General features: G+C 33.1%; 1 protein-coding gene across 2 annotated transcripts in view; it reads right to left on the bottom strand.

Annotated features, from left to right (window-relative positions):
• LOC110100404 (penta-EF hand domain-containing protein 2-like) overlaps positions 1-15,250 on the bottom strand; it is a 35,545-nt gene extending 20,295 nt beyond the window's left edge. For both annotated transcript variants that reach the window (XM_020827895.2, XM_020827896.2), the window contains exons 1-7: positions 15,093-15,250; positions 14,920-14,978; positions 14,790-14,830; positions 13,218-13,249; positions 10,588-10,616; positions 6,553-6,589; positions 1,736-1,792 (exon numbers count right to left, since the gene is read on the bottom strand). In XM_020827895.2, coding sequence (XP_020683554.1) covers positions 1,736-1,792; positions 6,553-6,589; positions 10,588-10,616; positions 13,218-13,249; positions 14,790-14,830; positions 14,920-14,978; positions 15,093-15,176 — 339 coding nt within the window. In that variant the 5' untranslated portion in view covers positions 15,177-15,250. The remainder of the gene's footprint in view (positions 1-1,735; positions 1,793-6,552; positions 6,590-10,587; positions 10,617-13,217; positions 13,250-14,789; positions 14,831-14,919; positions 14,979-15,092) is intronic.
• Positions 15,251-17,595: the final 2,345 nt, after the last annotated feature.

Here is a 17,595-nt window from a genome sequence, read left to right as displayed (position 1 = left end):
AATATTAGAAATATCTTCTAGACTTGATCATCATTTAAGCTTGGAAAATCTACCGAGCGCCTTTTTTTTTTTAAATATAACAATTTCCAAAAGTATAAACATAAATTCCATAGATCCTTTGCTAGTGGACTAACTTAAAAGAAGCTTTTATTTGCCTGCTAACGTAATCAAAGACAAATCTGGCTAGGCTATTTATTTTTACTAAATTCAGGGCAAGTCATAGAACAAGCATAAAACTTAATCCAAGATTTGAAACTTGCGGCACGTTGAAGCAATTCACTAATTTGTCGAGCTCCAATTTTTTTAGCCTAAACTTAATTCCTTAATATCTGTTGTCTCCAAACTCCAGCCCTGCTCAACCACTTTTCTCCACTTTTCAAGCCCTAGTCAAACATTTTTTATCCTTATGTCTCCTACCATTAACCATTATCAAATAGTATCACCCTAATGTCTCTACCTCCCGCCCATTCAACCACTTTAGACCTTCAAGTTATTATTCACCATGCAACCCAAATAGCATTTTCCTCCAACATGAGACATGAATTAGTCCACAAGCTTTGGTGCTCAGCATCATCAATGACAATCTCCTACCAAGCCCAACGGTCGCAAGATAAATCCTTAACAATGGGGGTGAGGGGAACCAAATTCTTGATGTTGGCGGAAGTTGTGTACTTGAGCAAGATGATTCCTTGTGTCATGTAAGATGCATACTAACAAATTATTTGTGGTGTTGCTTGGAAAAAAAACCCTCACAGACACTTTCCAAGCTAGCCCAAAAGAAGGGCAGGCATTTTTAATTTGCTCAAAAAAGGACATTTAGAGTTTGTTTTGTGGTGAGGGAAACTAGTGCCAGAAAATGAACTTTTTATTATATAGGTAGGTGTTAGTGCACACAGCCAGTGCACAACGCCTGCCCTACATAACGCAGACCAAACAAATCCTTAACCTGTTTGTTCAAAAATTAGGTGCTCTAAAAACTACTCGTTCAAAGCCCAGTCACATCCATGATGAATGTGCCCGAACAACCTAAAATATGAACATTAAGTACCAATTAAGCAAGCACTTGAGTAGAATAGAAGGGGAAAAAATTCATTAACAATTAGAATCACCAATATAATAAAAAAAATTTTAACACTTAATGGAACAACCTACTTCACTATCCATCTGCAGATATTTCAGAGATACATTGGCTGCACCTTATTGACCACTGTCCAGCCCCAAATGAGCAATTAAGTTCCCAATTGAAACCAAGATGGGTTAGAATTGAAGTGCAACAAAGCATAAAAGTTAAGTTGGGTTATCAATTTAAAAAAATTACATAATGTAATTTGAATTCATTCTGTTCAGTTAAATTTGGTCAGTCACGATTTTATTTGGATATCTCATGATTTTATTTGGTTTGTTCGAATAATAGGCCTTACATGATTGGGTACAACTTAAGCAATCAGTTATATTAAGACTAAAGCCAGCCTGAGGTTTGATAATATAAACCTTCTTCAGTTTGCGCAAGATCCAAACCATGCTGGTGCCAATTTGGCTAAGCACCCACCACAAAGACCATAAAATAAACTGAAATTTTTTTTTTTTTCAGCTTTATACTGCTCTCCATCACACCCCTACCTGCTTGCCCCCCTCAATAAATAGATACTCTTTCATCTATTAGATAATAAAAGCAAGATGAACATAAAAATATCTATTCCTTAAAGCAATGAAGGGAAAAACATAAACAAATTACCTCACAGACAGTGAAAAAGGCAGGAGAGTCCAGGGAGAAACCAAGTTTCACCAGAGCCTGTCAAAGATGTGCCAAATTTACCCGCATTTAAGTTTACCATAAAATAGAAAAAAAAAAAAAAACCTTTCATGGCGACATAATATAAAGTCAAAAGATCCATGCAATAGAAGGAATAAATTTGATAAGGTCGGCATCCAAGATAAAGATTAATACTATAGAACTTTACATTTCTCAGAAATTGCAAGTAAACGCCATCAACAGCTTTCATCTTTCTGATGAACATGCTAAAATAATTCCTACTTTTGCATGATGCATATTTGCTCAAGAAAAATGGCACGTCCGCCTAAATCCCGCATTACAAACATAGGATTACACTCTCCTTAAGGCAGATAGTAGTTAACCAAATTTCTTCTGAGCATGGTATCAGGGTTTATTTAGATATAAGTCTGTACTTCCTATGAGTGCAAGCCCTCATAGTTAATACACCTCTTACAGCGTAAAAGAGAAATCTCAATTAAGAATGAATAATTTTAGGTGTTTTAGTCTCAGTTGTAGGGGAAATGGAGATAAACCCGATCAAGATCTCATGGTTTCATCGTGCAGGGAATACCGTAGATTTCAGTTAACCAATATTAGTGATCGTTGATCATAATGTCCAGATAATCTGATTAGCAGTCATGGATTGCCTCTTCTCAGAGATCCGGAGTAAATTAAGGTGGTTAAGGTAGATTGTAATAGAGGTTTGGGGTTTAAAACTGTTAGAATACTTAGTAGTTAATTTAGTTTGGAATTTATGACTTCATTTAAAAGTCACCCGGTTAATTGAATTGGTTTAGGGCTTACGACTTCCATTAGAAGTAGCCCAATTGTTTTAGAAATTGGTCTTACGGCTTTTATTGAAAGTAGCCTGACTATTTTAGAAATGGGTCTTACGGCTTTCATTGAAAGTTGCCCGACTATTTTAGAAATGGGTCTTACGTCTTTCATTGAAAGTTGTCCTATCGTTTTAGAAATGGGTCTTACAGCTTTTATTGAAAGTAGCCCGATTGTTTTAAAAATGGGTCTTATAGTTTTAATTAAAAGTTGTCCGTATGTTTAGTTTTAGTTTGGGGCTTACGGCTTTGTTTAGAAGTTGCCCGGAGGTTTGAATTTGGGTTGGGACTTACGACTTTCATTGAAAGCTGCCCGTAAGTTTAGTTGTTAGTACTACTCTTGGAAGTCTCTCAGAAAACAAGTCTTACAGCTATTTTTGGAAGATGTTTGATTGTTTGAGAAGGCCTTCGGCATCTATATTTAGAAGTAGCCTAATGGTTTTGTTGAAGGTTGCTCATTTCTTGTAGAGGCTTTTTAAATAGCATTTCTTACAACTTCCCTCAAAAGATGCCTGAATTTTTTTGGTAGATCTTACGGCTTTTGTGCTTAGAAGTAGCATGAATATGGGTCTTACAACCAAACCCTATAAGCAAAGCGGCCAGGGATTTGTATGGATAGGTCTTACTAATTCCCTTGGGAAGTAGCATATAGATTTCGGTAGATTGTACATTAGGTATTTTGGCTTACAATTTTTTACTAGTCTTGCACTACAATTTGGTTTTCAATTGTTTACTAGTCCTGCACTACAATTTGGTTTTCAATTGTTTACTAGTCCGCCACTAGTATTTTTGTTACAAAAGTTTCATTTTTCTCGCTTTAACAGTGTTCTTAGTTTCGACGGTTTCTTTTCCTTGCACTACAGTACTAGTTCTTTTCTTTTCTTGCACTGCATTTTTTGTTGATGTTACTGATTTTTTGTCTGCTTGTTCGTTTGCAGGAGTTCGAGCTACTTTGGAGCAATTCCAGAAATTTTGGAGCTTGCACAGATGCCTTGGAGTTTGAACAAGAGTTAAAAATTTTGGAGAGCTTTGTTTGAGTTTTGAGTTTTAGTTTTAGGAGTTCGATTTTTAGTTGGTGTGAGTTTGTTTTAGGATACTTAGTGTGAACACTTTTTATTATGTATTTTCTTTTGTATTTTTTTCATTTAATTGATTAAATTGATTTTTAAATTGGTTGATTAATAAGTTGATTAATTGGTTAACTAATTAAAATTTTAATTTAATTTAATTAATTAGTTTTTAAATTCATTTTAAATTGATAGATTAAATTTTTAGATTTTAATTATTCCATTGAATGGATTTTAAACTATTTAATTTTAGTTTACTTAAATGAGGTTTTAAATTGGTTAAGTAGATTTTAAATTTGTTTTAAATTGATCAATTAATTAGATTTTTATTAAATTGATTTAAATTTATTTAGTTAATTAAAGGTTTATGTTTTAACTAATTAAAGTTTAGAGTTTTTTATAAATTATAAAATGATTACAATTTTAGTTTCAATTACTAAATGATTAAAGCTTTAGTTTTATTAATTAAAATTTTTTAAATTTTATGTTTTAGTTAATTAATTAGATTTAGCTATAATTATTCAATTAATTACATTATTGCTCTCAAATTGCTCCCCAATTTTTCAAACAAAATTTTCTTTTTTAAATAAAATTTGTCAGCCTCCCTACAATTATTTCGGCAACCTCCCGGCATCCCCTCCCTGTAAGGGGAAGTGAGGACGACGCTTGTCATGATTTCTACCCACCCAGATCAAAGATCTGCAGCGCGAGGTCTTCGAAATATAAACTCATCATACTCGGATCAAAGATCAATAGCGTAGGAGCTTGAGATTGGAGATTTGTCCGCCTGGATCAAAGATCACGGCGTGGTCTTCGAATTTAAAATTCATCCGTCCAAATCAAAAATCGATGGCACAGGTCTTAAAATTATAATACATGTTGCTTTGCCAAACAATACAAATTATACAACAATTTTATTTTTATTATTCAACTCAATTGTGATCGGTTGGAGAAGAAGTATAATGCAATGGCAAGCAATATGGATTGTTGTCTCCTCAATCTGGAATAAACGGAACACAAAAGGATTTCTAGTGTGTTGGAGTCAAGCCGAATCAGAGCAATCACTTGTGATGTACATATCAGACGGAGGCGGGGTATGGCAGGCCGAAGGGGGTCGTGTGTGCGTATAAGTGGGTCGTTGTAGGCTGGGGCATACAGAAGAAGGCCGGCCTTGCGTGCAAATGGAAAAGACACATGGGTTGTTTGAGGGGCCGGAGGCAGACGCTCGCGTGTGAGTTGAAGCGGGTTGTGTGTGTTCTCATGAGGAGAGGTCAGGTCGTGCAGTCTCACACGAGAGCAGATCGAACGAAGTGTGTTCGTCCGAATTGAAATCGGAGACTGGGTCGCGGTCGAGGGTGAGCGATCATTGCAAGCATACGGATATGGAGTGGAAAGGTCGGCGGATCGACAGGCTTTGGTCAGAGCTGTGGATTGGGTTCGATTGGAGCGGATAAGTATCCGCTCAAGGCTACTAATGGAAGACAGTGCGGGAGAACAGATAGCTTGGAGTCAAATTCGAGAGCAGGTATTGCAAGCATCTATTTTTTTTTTTCCGTTCAGTTTTCAGTGTGTATTTATCGATTGTATAGACAAAGGGATGCATCATTTCGTGAAATATTACAACTGTTCGATCAATTATTCGCTTTTTGAAGCAGTGCAATTGTTCATTTTTTTCTCTTTTTTTATTTTTTAAAAAAGCCAACAAATTGCCTCCCAACGAATTCATTGTAAGACTTTTCACGAATTCATTGTGCGACTTTTCACGGGATGAATTTGTTGCAGTCACTGTTTATATGTACATTGTCCTTTTTTTTGTCAGGTAATGATGTTCGATTGGAGGAGATCTCCGTTAATGCCCATAATTGAGCCTTCTGAGGAGATTATTTGGTGGGAGATTGACGATTTTGGTCGTTCCCAGTCAACTTCTATACAGGATCGATTATTTTGGCATAGGGAAGAACTGAACCCAGCAAAAAAGCTGGGCGTGAATAGGGAGGGGATTTCGGATCCTCTTGTGGGGCCAAGAGAGCTGTAATTTAATATGGAAGGAGGATAAATAGAGGGAGAGATAATTAGGAAGGTTTTAATTAAAATTGAGAGGAAATTATTTAGGGAAAGATCCAAATTAAATTCAAATAAGAGAGGAAATCATTTGGGAAAAGTAAGCTGATTTTGGAGAGAATTAGGGGAGACTATTTAGGACTAATTATATTGTATTTTGAGTTTATACAATTTATTTATGTTGTAGCTTTTCTCTTGGTGAGTTTCCTAGCAGCATCTAGATTTTTGGGAGAGCGGATCTACCTCTCAAATAGTAGATCAATTGTATATTTCATTATTGTTGAAGAATTAATCAAACTCAACCCCTATTTTGAAATTCCTATAATTTTCTGATTGTTACCTTGTTGTTTTTACTTCCAAAAAGCATCAGAATATTTGTCTTTTAGTATCTCGTATCATTGAAATAATAGTTTTATTAGTTACACGTTACTTAAAGTTATAACTACTATCTCTTCAACTCATCAATATAGTGGTGAAAGTTAGCAATGCTGTCATAAGAAAACATCTAGGTAATATTGTCACATTACAATGATCCAAATGATCTTTTCTTAACTTGCAATCTTCACTAAACCTCTAATTTCCTATAATTAAAGATCATCTTAGATCTTTAGCTTCTCTACAAGGTTTTAAGTCCTCAATCTGACAAAACAACACAAAGAAAAGCAATTATCACATCAAGATAATGTTCCAAAATGTAACCTAAAAAAGGAGAATAAGTAATGAAACACCACCCAGAAATTAAAATAAATATAAGCAAAATTTCGTATGTCTACATTTATCCAAGAGAAGAGGCACTCTCATCTAGATATAAAAGTACCTGATAAACATCATCTAGCGTGAGAAATCCATTCCCCCTATCAAAAGAGTGGAAACATGAGTGAATGCATGGAAGCCGACTAAGAAATTATTTATACCAATTCCCATAACGTGTATTGTGTGTAAGAGAGAGTGAGATCAAGAAGGCGTCATAAGGTCTAGGGTTTCCAATGCAAACCTAGCATCCCATACAGAAAATTATGCAACACGAAATTTTGGCAATCTATTACTCTTAAATAATTATTTACCCTGTTTGAAGAAAACCCAAAAATTGATAAAATTCAATTTAAGAGAAGTTTTATCATCTTTTACCATAAACTAGTAACAAGAAAATTGAGGATCATGAAGCAACAAAATTAATTGAAATTTCATGCCAAAAAAAAAATCATATTATAGCAAATTTTGGAAATCAGTCTTTCAACTAATAACAAAAATGACTGCAAGGAGGGAAAGGATAAGAAAGAAAAGGAAAGCCAGAGGGTAAATAAACAGCATGCTTGTAGAAGAGGATAGCCTTAGTTCGAGTTTTAAGTCTCATAGTTCATCAAGGAGTTGAGTCCCAAATAAAAGATTTGCTCATACAAAGCAAAATTTTCCACAACTAAGGTTTGTTTATTAGGTTCACTATAACCCTACCTATAATCAACCAATGGAATAAATAAATCTCCTAAGAAGCAGCCACCAAAAGAAAAAACAATAGTAACTACCAAATAACCACACTAACAAGAGATAACAGCAGCTAAAACCTCAAAAATGTCGTAGAAATCCCAATATATCCACAATATCATCTTCCGACCATGATATCAGGATTGAAAGAAAGATAACCCATTGAAACAGTTGCAAAATAGACATAATAGAAGGAGAGCTAATTCTGCATGAAGAGCCACACATACCTTGTTATCAAAAAATAAACGAAAGATTGGAAACATCAAATCTGTAGGCTAGCAAATATTTGGCTCCCATGAACTATTAGTGGATATTCATCCAATAGATATGGGCATAATTATTAAATTTTCTACAGAGATATATATGATGCATTTCATGTAGCCATGTCTCTCCGCCCCATGAAATAACCATTAATAACTACCATCACAACTAGATAGAATTTCACTAATTATGGTTTAACACATAAGATTAATATAACCATTTATAAAACTTGTAGACAAATTCGATGTCAAACTAGAAGTTAGGGCTGCAAAAAAAGACGAATCCATAACATTGATTAATGGCTCATGATATAAGGTTAAATCACATTCATTAAAAATATGACATGTAGCCATGTTATATTCATTAAAACTAGTATTGATATTAAAAAATTTCTTTAGATTTCTAACTTTTATGTTTTAGTTCCAATTAGTTGCACGAATTTTTCTTGAATTACTTTTCTTACAATTGATTTCTACAGGGTTAACAGAAGATAATATTTTGAATTTAGATGGACATGAACTAATCTCCTTAACAAGAAACTTATGACGACTATTTTCATCAAATCATGCAAACGTTTAATAGATAATGCATATAAAGTAATGGTAAAATACTTATATGCTTTCTAACTAATACACTATAAATCATTTCAAGAAAAGAAAATATTGAAGAATACTCAAATGATTATTTGTACGATTCCATAATACTTTCTTCAAGTAACTAGCAAGCCACACACATGTTCTATTTAATAAGGCCTAATTATTATATGCTCTGACATCATCTAAAAAAGGTAATCTAATTGAATTAAAGATAAAACATAATGATTATGTACCTATGGATTCAACCATGCAATGAATTTTAAATTTCATAATGTCTTAAAAATGGTTATCATGAATAAATCTATTTTAATGTACTGGCACAATTGGAGTTGCTGAATAAGGATCTTCAAATGAAGAAATCAAGAACCAAAAATAAAATCAATATGAGTGATTTGTTGACCCATGGAAAATTTTAATAAATAATATCTAAGGAATAATATTATTAGTTTGCTCAATTGATTTAACAATCTCAACATGTAAAATTTATTCAATTTCAAAGTCACAAATAAATTCATATATATATATATATATATATATATATATATATATATATTGTTTACCAAAGCCATCATCCCCTAAAACCTCCAAATCCTTTGATTCTCTCATAAATACATATATGCCCTAAAAAAATTTTAGTCATGAATGACCTCTTTATAAAGATAAAAGGAGCAACAAATTCCAAAATCTATGAAAGTTATCTTAAAACATTAAGGAAAAAAACATTAAATATGCAATACAACAACAACAAAAACAAGTCTTTGTCCCACTACGTGGGGTCGGCTACATGAATCCTTTTTCGCCATTGTGTCCTGTTAAAATCCCCAAACAAAACCTACAAACATTAAATATGCAATATCTTCAAAAAAAATGAAATATATATATATATATATATCAATCATTTTGTACCTTGAGTAAATTTTGCCCTCAACATTAAGTTGATTAGAAGCATCAAATGTAAATTCGAATAAGTCCACAAACGAGACAATGTCGTATCAAATATCTTCAAGCAATACTAGCTCAAAAATCCACGTAAGCATGTAAAACGTCTTCTAATTAGGTGGTTAGCATGGATAACACAAGTCCCACTATGCTACCATTTTTTTTTTACCCACTATGCTACCATTATGACAACTGTTTATATGCTTCCCAATGACATGCATTCCCGCTTATACTTTAGCCTAAGACATCTGCTAGAGCCAAAGACCTCTGTCAATGTCAGTATTTAGTATGAAATTAGCCACTCAATCAACTTCGGCCCTCAATTTATGAAGTCTCCTTGCATGACTAAAGAAAAGGATCATCTTGAAGTTTGGTTAGATAGAATTCCTCCGCTCTGATTAAATAGATCATTGTCATGACCATTTAGGATAACACAATCATGGGATATCAAATCCCCAAACAAAACCTACAAAGCATTAGAGCGAATCACCTTTTCCATATCACCAAGAGAGCCACTGTAACAACCAATCAACTAAGGAGTCTATACTGTTAATGTCAAAAGTTCTCCCTCACAAGAGGGTGATTAATCATGGGGGATTGGCCCAAGAGAAGCTTTGAACTAAGAAGGTTAAGTTTTTTGCAAGATGGTGGCATTTTTGGGTAGTGATTTTTCACTGCTTAAGCTGCCTTTTGAAAATAATCAATTTCTACACAAAATTGGTCAAGCGGCACTTTTCCAGGCCAACATTCATCATCATCATTTGCTTTATCCTAATCATTTGAGATTAATTTTATGACTCCGCATTCTCAATTTATTCTTGTTGACTGTTTTATGATGCGTCAACCTATTTTGCAGCTATCAAAATGGATCAATACACTTAAAATTGCTTGCCATATCGAAAGTTAAAGACAAAATAATTGCCTGAGACTAAGAGATGCTTCGCTAAAGTAGTTAATGACTGATTCAGAAACTACCAAGACTTTGATGTTTTAAGCGAATCGTCTAGAAAAGATTGAGGCTGAAGTGATGCTCAGATTACTCTTACTCGGCCTAACAGTGCTAGCACTCTTTAAAAAGTATTATCACATCATAAATTTATTGGTTAACTAGCCTGCTTTCCAAAGCACTTGCCATCTTTAGATATTGCTGAAAATTTCTACAAAAGCACAACTCCAACTGCATCTTGAATTGACGAAATTTTAGACAATATTCTTCGTGACTACACCGCCCCTGCAACCACTAAAAAAGCTGTTACAATTACCCATGACCTTAAAAACAAATAATTTGTCCCGTTCATTTAGTTTAATGAGTTATCATGGGCTTGGAGAGACTGAGATGAGCGGAGCATGTAGGGTCCTGGCATTGCTATTTTTTACATGCAATGCAGCAAACATCGACAAAATATAATTACTCATGGAAATCACCTCTTAAAAAAATATTAATGCATGAAAGCATAAACTAGTCATTGGAAGGACTGCAAAAATTTTCAAAACTTGAAACAAGGCGACATTCTCAAGGTAAAATAAAAGTTAAGACAAAGTAGCATGAGTTAATGTACGCCAAAATAAGATACCTGTCTAGCTGAGAGAATGCATTTTGAACCTGAAACAATAGTAAAAATGAGCTACAGTGGAAAAATAATAATTTAATGTTTTCAAAATATGAAAATTTTGCCACCCGGTTCTTTGATTTTTTATCATAAAGTTATGTTTCTGAAGTTGAAATGAAGCTAATGGGCATGACTAAACTTAATGAAAAGTACTAATCTATTCAAAACAATTTTAACTCCAAAAACAGAAAAAGAGAGACAATTGACTGAAAATAAAGCACTGAGATGAATTAAGATGAATGAAATCCTCCTCTACAGCCTGTTACAAATTCCTTCAGTTCATTTCATTAATAATTAAAACTTCATTCAGCTTGAACGGTGAACACAATAAAACATTTTTTTTTAGATTTGGCACATTATGATTTACATCAAACCGATAGCTAGTCCACACAATCTACTGATATCCAGTAAGAGACTCTAGAACATAAAGCCACCAAAACACTCAGAACATGACCAGACCAAAGTTGATTATTGTATTGCAACTATACTTGTCAATGGTGAAAGGTGCACCAAGGCGCAAAATTCATTGTGGAGCTATGGTGCATAGCACACAGCGTGGCGTGCCATTTTAAACATGAACACAGCAAAAAGCGTGGCGCGCCATTTTAAACATGAAGCATAATGTAAAATAATTAAAATATATATATTGTTAATATTAAATATCATTAAATAGCAAACAATAGGTTGATTAAAGCATAATTTAAACATAAATATCCTGTCAAATAACAAATGACAATTTTAAATCCTACATAAACTTACATCAATAGATTCGAGCAAGATGTAAGCACAATTTAGTCTAAATATCGCCAAATAGAACAAAAGATAGCTTTAAATCCTACAAAAAAAAGGCAAATCCTTTAATGTTTTTTTATATTTTTTATATTTTATAAATTTGATGTATAATTAATTAATAATTAACAGTGATATTAATATATAAATCTTAAAAATTTTAATTATAATTTATAATTTGAAATTTATAACAATTTGACAAAATAGCAGACGCCATGGTGCGCGCCATTTTGCGTCACATGCATGATTGCAACAAAACTAATTCCCAACACACTTTGGTAAGATTCAATTATGAAATATGTAGAGAACCTATGAAATAGTTATGCAATGACAAACAACTTAGACATTGTTCATGAAGATAACATTAATGCAAGTGATGAAAATTGTTGAGCACCAAAAACTTATGGGCACTAAATAAGAAAAATGAAATAGGATCAAGGAGGATTAACTAATAAACTGAGTTGTAATCAAACATTTAACTGCGGTAACTCAAAGGATGGGTAAAATCAATAAACTAATCACACCTAACGACGACTTTGAGTCTACATGTCAACAAAATATGGAAAGATAAATGAAGAACCAAAGCACAAGGAAACACAACCACAATGTGGTGATGTAAAAAAAATTTGATGCAACTGTGCCTTTTTAATTTCTTAATAAATATCTCAAACAGAAAAATGTGGAAAACAATTTATAGTTAAATTTTACATAGAAAAATAAGCATTTGAGCATAATTTTCATTTATCAGATGGCTGAGAATTTTTTTTTTTAGTTTCATGGTCATAGAAATCAAATTCATATAAGTAGACATATCATGTGCTGTCCTACATAAACTTAATATCCTTTTAAATGATGAAGGTAATGATCTCAATGATTAAAAATATGGTTACTCCTTGTAGTTTGGCCTTTTTTTGTGAGAAAAGAACAATAGTTTTGAAACTTTGCATGCAAGGATAACAATATATGTTATTTTGTAGATAAGAAATAACCCTAACTTACCAACTAGGCATTCCTCTATTAACAATACCAGAGTTTCAAAACAAACTCCTAGAAACATAGGCATTCATGTAGTTTGGTCTTTTTGTGAAAAATAATGATAGTTTTGAAATTTTGTAAACGAGCATAATAGTTTATGATATTTTGTAAATAAGAACAACTAACCCTGAGTCCCTAGCATACAAACTAGGCATTACTCTAGCAACAATACCCGATTTTCAAAACAAACTCAAGTAGTAATGCCAATATTTACTAGAAACATATGCATACGTGCTAAGGTTTCAAGAAATCGTCAAAAGTATGTAAGGGTTAGTTTTACTTATTTGCAGATTGGTTACATTATTGTACTTGTTTACAAAAAATTTAAAAAAAATATTCTTTAACGCAAAAAGGGCAAACTAGAGATTTTTATACAATAGCCCACAAAAATAATTTTAATAAATTCATGAATCTCCATAATGAATGAAAATCAACTGTAAACCAATTTGTTTTAAATCTCATTAATCCTTTTCTAGAAATTCATTAATAATAATGAGACATGTTGGTAACTAAACTAGTTTAGGATATTAGTTAAAAATTTTAGGACAAATAATTTTAGGAACTATTTGTCCGAAAATTTTGCAGCAAAATTCAGTGCATAGCAAGAATTTGAGGTTTGTGGTTATAAAGCTTGACATCAAGAAATGAACTTCTAGCTTTTTTTTTTTCAGCATAACATTTGTAGAAGGAGCGAAGGCTAAGTTAAGAGAATAATTCTTACAAAAAAAATGTTATTCAACTTACTGAATTCAATGTTTAGGGCTACTGACCTTTAGTAGAAACTTGTTAAGAGCAACAAATTCTGCAAGATTACACATGGAATGAAATGAAGTGAATAAATATGCCATAATCATCCCTCATAGAAATCAACAATGAAAATATTTAGAAAAGCTCTATAACCTTGAATTCTATTTACAACAAGCTGTTTGAGTTCATAGCCACAATGCAAAACAACAAAATTAGATCTTTAGTTGGTTAATCTTGAGGTTTGAAAATGAATTCAATAAGAAAATGAAAAAGGCCTCAATTGTACAAGGAATAACATCCAAAATATTGCATAATGTTCACTAGATGGATTGCCTGCTGATAGAAACAAGGTCAAATATAGACCAGATTAGGAGAACCCCATTCCCATCAAATAAGGAATGCACGTCATGGGGGGTAGGAGGAACCACCATCTAAATGGGTCAACAACAACAATTAATATAAGTCCAAGTGAATATTGTAAGGTTTAATTACTGTTTTCATAAAGTAATCCAGTTTAATACATATCACAATTTGTAACTTATTTGATTGAAATATTTAATTGGTATTTTCATTTTTTTCTTTCAAAACAATGTTTCTCAGACAAAACTATTGTATTCGTCAATCTACAACATTACAAACCCATATGATAATTGATCATCCTAATCAATAGCTAGATTCTATGCTCTATTCCTCAAGTACTTAACTATTCTTTATAACCTTGCTTTACATTTAGGGCTAGTTTTTATTTAGATTGGAGGATGGAAGTAATTGCAACTTACTTTGAAACTGAGTTCAAACACATTTTTAAAAATTAACGAAAGTGGGTCCCTATATTTTAAACAAATCTTCATATAGTTGAGCAGTTAGTTCCAATCACATGGGTGTAAAAATCGCCTTTGGTTTGGCTTTTAAAATCTAATAGTAATGGAATAACTTTAAATTAATTGAATGATGGGTTAGAAAATTACTTTTACTTGCAATAATAATAATATTCTATAAACATAATGATATGGTGGGCAAATTGAAATTCACTGCAGTTCAATCAAGCACGATAACCAAGGTATTAACAAGTTGTCTTCTTTTAAACAAACAGAGATCATTGAAACTCACCTAATTGGAAACTCACTTTAAAACAATTTGGTTCTTCACGGAAACATAAGTAAGATGCAAACATAAACATAACAAAAGTGATATCATAAATTTCATCAATGGTAGAAAGCACTTCATTAGTCAACGTTAATTTCATAATAAGTATGTTAATACTGTGCAAAAAATATTACAAACTGACATTTTCAATTATCAAGGGCTGTCCTGTTTTATACTAACTATGGAATATGGATTAAGTCTGGATTTGGTGATGATCTAAGGAAATGCTAAACTTCAGCGATTTGGCTAGTTGCATAAGATAATTATAATTGAATGCATTGACCCTTAAGTAATATGAAATAGCTGGGAGCTTCAAGGTCTAGGAGGATAAATGCTGTTAAGCTGACAGAATGATAGATCTACAAGTAGCCGACACGATCATGTCGCAAAGAACGATATTCTTAAAATATTTTTTTAAAAATATACAGAAAAGCTGTAACTGAACCAACCTTCAAAATCCATAGTCCCATTTCTATCAAAATCATACATCCTGTAGAAAATTTAATACAAAAAAATAAATTCCAAAAATAAGAAATATGGATAAATGAAGAAGATAAGGAACGGATAGAATGTGAATACCTAATCATTTGCTGAACCACAGCTAGAGGGAAGTCTAGGTTCCCAACGGCAAGAGCATTCTAATAAGAATTTAGTTACAAGAACGAGATAACAATCGAATAATCAGTTAGGGCTAGAATTCAATCATATGGCGCTAACTAGAAAATAGAACGAACAATAGCTATAAAGGAAACCTTAAGCTGAGAAGCGTTGATGCTTCCATTATTGTTGGAATCTACGCGATGAAACCACTCCTTCAACACTTTAGGGTTCTCCATTCCTTCCAACCAATTGCCCCGCCCGGTTTAACGCAGCAATAGCGCCCCGCGGGGTTTAAGGAATTTGCAGGTCAGTATTTATCCATGCAAAAAAAAAAACCGGTTTAGAGTTTAGACAAATCTCAAATTGTTTTATTAAGAAATTTGAAATATAATAAAAATAAAAATATAGAAATATTCTTTATTATCTCACAATCTTTACGTCTGTTATAATACATATTAGTAATAAAAATATTCAATATATTAATTGAGCGAATTTATTTTATCATCTTATAAGTTTTTATTGGATTCCAAAGCAATTCATAATTTTTCAATTTTTATTTTATTATTTTAGGCCTTATTAATCATAACTTTATAGCTTAGAAGTAAAAAATTTTAAAGTAGACATGTCATTAAAAAATAAATTGCATCAATCCATTATATCTGGTTTATCAAAATAATAGAAGAAAGTCTAATCGTATGAAAAATATTTACAAATTTATATAGAAATAATGCAACATTGATATAGCACTCGCATAAAATTTTTTTAACTAATACTATATCACCTTAAAAGATGGATATAATAAACACCAAAAAATATTTTATGCATGATAATTAAATAAAAACACGTCATAAGAAAAATAAAACAATATCTTTTTAGTGGTAAAAATTAAGGATTTGGATTTTTTTAAAACCGCTATAAAATATTATAAAGAAAATATTTTAAAAAAAAATTGTTATAAAAATAACTTTTTACTATAATTTTTTTAAATAATAAAAAATAGTTAAATAAAAATTATGATTATGACCTAAAAAATAAAATAATAAAAAATTTATCCAAAATAAAATTTATTTTTTTTGTTAATTTACATTTTAGGCATTTATTGATGAGTGCGTTAATCAAAATAATACTAATGCAAGTAACATAAAATTATTAATATAACTTTTATAAAAATATATATATTAAGAATTTAGTAAGCATGGACATTCTCTTTTCCTCCTAAATCTACATATAATTACTCTTTCTATAAAAAATTTATTTTCGTACAAAAAGAGAACAGCCCCAGCTTAAGCAGGGGTGTAAGTGACTCAACCTGACTCATAAGTAAGCTTGAAATTGACTCATTAACGATATCAAAAATTGAGCTTATCGAGTATTTAGTTCGAGCTTTCAATCGAGCTCGAATAATATATAAGTTCGGTTTTCGAGTTGAGCCCTACTTGAACACTCATTGAGCGGCACAATTGATTAAATTGGTCGGTCGAACCAACGACCCACAAGCAATCTGTTGTCCGGTCTGAAGCCTCGACCCCTATATATAGTTGATACATCGTAAAAAATTTACCTTGATCGAGCACGAATCTCAGGGCAAAATCAAGTTGGAAACTTCAAAAATTAAATCGGAGACCATTCAAATTCTGATTTCAGCAAACTTACAGTCAAACCGAGCATCTCAGAAACATGAACCCAACGACACCAAAATTGACCCAATCCGAGCCCAAATTAGTCCAAATCAAAGACTCGAAGCACTTTTGGAAGAATCTAACCACAATTTGGGTTACCAAACGGTCTCCAATTGTGACATGCTTATAATCGAATCGAACGGCTCGACAAGACGAATCCAACGAGCTCAAGATCATCAAATTCTGATATCATTAAGACAATCAAAGGTCCATTGAACGGCGTACAATCGTATGAATCAATATCGGACGTCCATCCAAACCACTCCCAATTTACCATTGATCTTCCACTTATTTGCAAGTCATGCCACTCAAGAATTCTATAAATAAAAACCCCATTTCCTCTTGAAAGGGGGGAAGAAGGCAAGAGGGAAGAAGGCAAAAGAGAAGAAGGAAGAGAAGGAAGAAAGCTCCAGCGGCCTAGCTCCTCTTCGACCACCGCCAGAGTTCTGCCGCACCACCGCCGGACCACCAAGGGACGCTGGAGTTCTGACGCACCAACTCTGAAGTTCTACCGCACCATCGTCGGACCACCAGGGGACACCGGAGTGCCACCCGAAGGCGGAGTGCCCCCTAATGCTGAAGTGCCACTAACGGACCACCGCTTGACATCGAAGTGCTGTCGAACCAACACCTAAGACTCGGACTTCTGTCGGACCACCATCTGATGCCCGGAGTTCTGCCGGAGTATCGTCCTACTACTATGGCCTTTCTAGCCCCAGTCTTTTGTCGACTACGGTCCTTCCGACCTCCGTTGCCTACTATGGTAACCTCCCTCGCCAACTATGGTCTTTCTGACCTTGGTCTTCTACCAACTATGGTCCTTCTGACCTCCCTCGCCAGACAACGGTCTTTCTGACCCCTATCTTCTACCGACTACGATGCTTACAACTTCCATCACCTACTACGGTCTTTCTGACCTCTGTCATATCGACTATGGTCATGCCAACCAAATAAATATGTCTATGTTGATGCGTTA

The sequence above is a fragment of the Dendrobium catenatum genome, unplaced genomic scaffold, assembly GCF_001605985.2.
Source record: "Dendrobium catenatum unplaced genomic scaffold, ASM160598v2 fragScaff_scaffold_1220, whole genome shotgun sequence".
NCBI lineage: Eukaryota > Viridiplantae > Streptophyta > Magnoliopsida > Asparagales > Orchidaceae > Dendrobium > Dendrobium catenatum.
This window is presented reverse-complemented; position numbering and strand designations above follow the sequence as displayed.